Raw genomic sequence first — 6,000 nt, 5'->3', positions numbered from 1 at the left:
CAACCAGCAAAACCAGTCCGATGCGGAGCTGCCAGATGGTGATCTCCCATTTGCTACCATTCACCACCCACGGATCGCGATCCGCGTGAGGCCTGACAAATCAATCGGAGCCCTCCATTCACACGCGATCCGACGGCGCCCGTCCCACCTCATTCCCCACTCGGCCCCAAAATTTTCCGCGCTCCGAGCGCCAAATTCTGCCCGGCTCCTATTGATACCACCTCGTCTCGCTCCAATTCCCCACAGCAAATCCAGAGTCCCATCTCCGTTTTAAACACCCGAGCAAACCCCCTTCTCCCCAGTCCCCCGCGATGGCCCGCACGAAGCAGACGGCGTGCAAGTCCATCGGCGGCAAGGCGCCGAGGAAGCAGCTGGCGACGAAGGCGGCGCGGAAGTCGGCCCCGGCTACCGGCGGCGTGGAGAAGCCGCACCGCTTCCGCCCGGGCACCGTCGCGCTGCGCGAGATCCGTAAGTACCAGAAGAGCACGGAGCTGCTCATCCGCAAGCTCCCGTTCCAGCGCCTGGTCCGCGGGACTTCAAGACGGACCTCCGGTTCCAGTCCTCCGCCGTCGCTGTGCTGCAGGAGGCCGCGGAGGCCTAACTCGTCGGGCTCTTTGAGGACACCAACCTCTGCGCCATCCACGCCAAGCGCGTCACCATCATGCCCAAGGACATCCAGCTCGCCCACCGCATCCATGGCGAGCGCGCCTAGGCGGCCGGCCGGATAGGTGGTGCCGCCGTCGTGACTCGGTAGCCTGTAGTTTGTGGTGTTGTGGAAAGAATGGTGTAGCAATCTGCATTCTACAATGTCTACACGTTAAAAATTTCAGAAGAATTTAAAAAAAAAAATCAAACTTTGTCGAGTGCCGGCCAGAGGGCACTCGGCAAAGAAAATTTTTTAAGAAAAAATTCAAACAAAGAATTTTTAGAAAAAAATAAAACATCTTAACCGAGGGTCGGATAGAAGGTACTCGGCAAAGAAATTTTTTAAAAAAGTAATAAAATTTTTTTGTTGAGTGTCTGCAGGGTTGACACTTGGCAAAGTGACCGTCAACGGGGTCGGCGTTGTAATGGTCGCTTTTCTTTGCCGAGTGTTCGATAAAAGACACTTGGCAAAGAGGGTTTTGCCGATCAATTTTTTGTCGTGTGTTCTTTGCCGAGTACCTCACTCTGCAAAGACTTTGCCGAGTACAATTTGCCCTTTGTGGGAACCCTGGACTTTACTCAAATCAACCAAGCCCGTAAATGTAACTTCGTGTGTCTGGCTATTTTACAAAGTGAACACGTTAAAAAGTTTCTATTTACGATCAGACCCTTCTTCTTCCTATTCACCGAGTCGGAGCAGAGGCTTGGCCGGCCGGCTCGGCCAGCGAGAGCCTGGCAGCGGCGGCGAGCGGCGGCGCTGCGCTCTGACCAAGGCCCGCACGCGCACAGCTTGGCCCACGGTGGCTTGAGACAGCACAGCCGCGTACTACAGTGGCAGCAACGACGGGCGCACCGGCGGTGGACGGCGACGGCGCTGCTCGCTTGGGCCTGACCAGCTGGCTGCGAAGGGGAGCTGTGGTCGTGCCGGGGCCCTGGCTCAGCCAGCCGCGTGTAGCAGCGGCCTAGCTACAGCCTAAGTGAGCAGCAGCAGGAGCTGGCCGGCGGCATCAATGGCAGCCGCGCCCTGGAGCTCAAGTGCGATGCCAGAGAGCGAGGAAGAGGCAGAGAGGGTGCGAGTGAGAGAGGGAACAAGCTCGGCATTCACTTCTGGAGGGCGCAGCGGTGCAAGGACGTGCATCGCACGTGGTAGCGAGTAGGGCACGCGACAGCAATGGCGAGCGCGCTCTATGCATGGCGGCCACGCCCTGGACACGCGCCGCCCATTGAGGCGTTTTACCGAGCACGTGGCGGGCAGCGGCGTGGGCAAGGTGGAACGCCGTTTTGGGCCGCTTCGAGGCCGAATTAGACATTGGGCCATAAACGAAGTTTGTTCACCTCGGCCTGCTCTACGTTTCTTATTTAAGGTGCCCGGCCATTTGAGCTCTGTAACAGCGGATAATTAAGCTCCAAGATGATAGTGTCAATATGTTAACAGCGATCACGGAAACTCGCTTTCGGAGGTCAAAACTCGATCAAACTTAGTGCAACTTTTTGCATTCTCTTCTCCATAACATAACCTTGAACTTTTATTTTTGGACCAACTCATGTTGCTTAACAAAATTTGGAGAACGTGGGATGTCAACGTCGATGTCGGTGAAATCCGGACTGCAAACACGGTCGGGTTGATTTCAGCTTTTCTCTTATACTTTGAGCACTGTTTTGATCTATTTCGAAGCTAAATCATGACTTGGTCCTTTAACAAAGTTTGTTATACTCAAACTTTTCTTCAACTTTCATTTTTGGTCAAACCTCATATCTGGTCCAGAAGTCAACTTTATTTCTCGATCAACGCAAAGTCCTTTCTGCTACAAAATATAGGGTTTTCATTATTTTCGGACATTTTCTCCACCTTCGCTCAACACGAACCCTTCATAACTTTTGTTGTAGAGTTAAATTAGAGTTGTTTGAGCAAGGTTACAAGGTTTGGTTGACTTCATATGTTTCCATTCACTTGATAAAGCAATTCAGGCAAAGATATGACTTATCATTTCATGTGACTTTTTGATTCCAAACTTCATGAAACTTTTCCAATGTTCAAGAGAGCTTGATACTAAGGTGATGCACATGAGAGAGGTATGTTTAACATTATTCTTGCATGAACTTAACAAGGGTTCACATGTAAGTAAGGGTGTGTCGTCCAAGTTTAAGTTGGAGCTCACTCTTGTAGATTTGATCTTTCATCTTCATCACCACTTAACATGTCATGTTTGTGCTCAAACCCATTGCTTAACTGGTGACAAACACCTGGGGTGTTACATTTTCCTTTGCCGAGTGTCCTAGATCTGGGCACTCGGCAAAGTTTTTTTTCATTTTTTGTCTTCTCCTTTTTTTCCAGAATTTTTTTTATTTCTTTGCCAAGTGTCATAGATCTGGGCACTCGGCAAAGTTTTTTTTTATTTTTTTTCTTCTCCTTCTTTCCCAGAAAAAAGATTTTATTTATTTGCCGAGTGCAAAAAAAAAAAAAACACTCGGCAAACCTCTTTTTACCGAGTATTTTTTTTGACACTCGGCACACCTCATCTTTGCCGAGTGTTTTTTTTCTGTCGAGTGTTTTTAGCGCAGCACTCAACAAATAGCTTATTTGTCGAGTGACTGAGAGAATACACTCGACAAACATAAAACACTCGGCAAATTTAACGTTTCCGGCAGTGCTCCTCGTACTCAGCTCATGGCTCCTCTCCTGTCTTCTCCACTTCCAGTACTTCCACCTGTCGCTCTCCTCCTTTATAGCACCCCGCTCCGCTGCTCTCGTCGTACTCCCCATCGCGCTGGATGCAAGCTTCCTTCCCTCCCCGACCGTCGAGGCTGACAACAGACGGCGGTCAGCATCGTCGTCGGTGGTGGCGGCGTCACCTTCGCCGTCGTCACCACCATCGTGCGAGGGACGGTATGTCTACATGCTGGACGTGCCATCACGGTTCGATATGCTCAGGGACTGCGTTGCCGGCTCGCCGTTGTTCGACGACATGTGGGGCTGGTGTGCAATCAAGGTCAATGCCGGGCTTGGCCCCAAGATTGGCCCCGCCGGCGGCCATGGCAGCGACGGTGACACAGATATCATCCCCAGCACCGGATGGTAAGCTAGCACACACATCAGTGTCCGGTGATATGTTGGTTTTAAGTTTGTGAGACCGGACAAAGTGGTTGTGCTCACGGATGTGTGTTGCCGGCGCCGCAGGTACAGCACGGACCAGTACTCGCTGGAGGTGATCTTCCGCAACTGGATGCGGCGGTACGAGTGCCTCACCGACGACCCCGCAGCGGCGACGGCGGTGTACGTGCAGTACTACCCCGCGCTGGAGCTGCAGCAGCACCTGTGCGGGTTCAACACCACGGTACGCGACGGCCGGTCGGAGGCGTTCCTGCGGTGGCTGTCTTCGCAGCGCACGTGGGCGGCGCTCGGCGGGCGCGACCACTTCATGGTGGCCGCCAAGACAACGTGGATGTTCCGGCGGGAGCCTGGCGGCAGCGACGAAGGGTGCGGCAACAACTTCCTCGGCCAGCCGGAGTCCCGGAACATGACGGTGCTCACGTACGAGTCCAACATCGCCGTGCCGTACCAGAGCTACTTCCACCCGTCGTCGGCCGGCGAGGTGGCCGCGTGGCAGGCGCACGCGGGGGCTGCTCCGCGCCCGTTCCTGTTGGCGTTCGCGGGCGCGCGGCGTATGAAGGGGCAGCTGGCCATCCGCGACCGCGTCTTCGACGTGTGCGAGGCCGCGGCGCGGCGCAGCCGGTGCGGGATGCTGGACTGCAGCCACGGCCTCGAGGGCAGCATCACCTGCCGGTCGCCGCGGAAGCTCGTCTCCCTCTTCACCTCCGCGCGCTTCTGCCTGCAGCCGCGTGGGGACTCCTTCGCGCGCCGCTCGTCCATTGACAGCGTCATGGCCGGTTGCATCCCCGTCTTCTTCCACCGGCCCTCCACGCTCAAGGCGCAGTACCGCTGGCACGAGCCAGAGCCGGGCAGAAGCAACGACGGCGACCGCCGGTACTACGTGCTCATCAACTCCAAAGACGTGCTGGAAGGGAGAGTCGACATCGAGGAGGAGCTGAGTAGGTACACGGATGAGGGGGTGGCCGCCATGAGGGAGGAGGTGATCAAGATGATCCCGAGGTTCCTGTACAAGGACCCCAGGGTGGGGTTCCAGGGGGAGATGAGGGACGCGTTCGACATCACTATTGACGAGATGATAGCCAGGATGAGGAGGATCGAGAATGGAGAGAATTTGATATGGAAGGGCGACGACAGGGATGAGGATTTCGCTGCGAACGATTCGTGACATTGGCTGAAACTTCTCTCTTTTGTGTTTATGTGACGGTACTAGACTAGTGGTTTTGTTGTTCTTGTTTTGTTGTTATGTGTTGGTATTAATCAAAGCGTACAGTTGCAGTGTAATAAGATAACAAAATTAGGAGAAGTTTAAAATGAATTCAAGTACTTGTTAATCAAGGAATGAACCAACAAGGTTAGAGCTAGGGATTTGGGGGTATGAGGCTAGGTTCTTATTGGAGTTCTCCCAACGGTTAGAGGGATGCCCAAGGAAAAGGCCAATTCAGACTTGACATGAATGCATTTCCTCCCCCATCTTGCTGCTTGTGTTGTATTCTAATTGCTCCCAATAATTTCTTCATAAGTGCTACACATTGAAAGATAATCTCTTGTTGCCTTGCCATGGCATAAAGTTGTCAATTCTCTCGGAATTTCTATCTTCAAAGAATAAATGGATCTCATATCACTTTAATTCCCAAGAAAGATGATGCAGCAAAGGTTTCAGATTTCAGACCCATCTCATTGCTCCACACCTCCATTAAAATAATCACCAAGATTGTGGCCAATAGACTTCACGTGGTAATGCCCGCCCTGATTCATAAGAACCAATATGGTTTTATAAAACATTGAACCATCCAAGATGAAAGAATTGATCATTCTTAAGCTTGATTTTGAAAAGACTTTTGACAAAGTTGAGCATGAACTAATACCGCAAATTATGCAAAGAAAGGGATTCCCACCTAAATTACTAACTTGGATGAAACTTATTTTTCGTTCAGGGACATTAGCTATCCTACTTAATGGGGTGCCGGGGTAAAGTTTTTCTTTGCCGTAGAGGATTTCGGCAAGGATATCCACTGCCACCTCTGTTTTTCATGTTGGTTGATGACTTCCTTCAAACTTTACTGAACTCATCCAACAACCATGGCCATCTGCATCTTCTAATTCCTTACTAGAGCGACCAGGACTTCCACATCCTGCAATACGCAGAGGACACCCTCATTTTTATGCAAGAGGATGTTGATCACACTATCCCAGATCTAGACATCACTGTCGGTTCAAAAAACCCCTTCACTACCGGATTTTGA

At 51.9% G+C, this 6,000-nt stretch overlaps 1 protein-coding gene and 1 pseudogene across 1 annotated transcript; both read left to right on the top strand.

The window, feature by feature from the left end:
- The first annotated feature begins 274 nt into the window (after positions 1–274).
- LOC136509578 (histone H3.2-like) lies at positions 275–801 on the top strand (annotated as a pseudogene).
- An 854-nt stretch (positions 802–1,655) lies between these two features.
- On the top strand, positions 1,656–4,922 carry LOC136507403 (probable xyloglucan galactosyltransferase GT14). Its single transcript, XM_066502137.1, has 3 exons — positions 1,656–1,791; positions 3,295–3,721; positions 3,824–4,922. Exons 1-3 carry the CDS (start codon positions 1,656–1,658, stop codon positions 4,920–4,922), a joined length of 1,662 nt encoding a protein of 553 aa, XP_066358234.1.
- Positions 4,923–6,000: the final 1,078 nt, after the last annotated feature.

The sequence above is a fragment of the Miscanthus floridulus genome, chromosome 15, assembly GCF_019320115.1.
Source record: "Miscanthus floridulus cultivar M001 chromosome 15, ASM1932011v1, whole genome shotgun sequence".
Taxonomy (NCBI): Eukaryota; Viridiplantae; Streptophyta; class Magnoliopsida; order Poales; family Poaceae; genus Miscanthus; species Miscanthus floridulus.
Note: the sequence above shows the minus strand (reverse complement) of the source record. Positions and strands in the feature narration are given on the sequence as shown.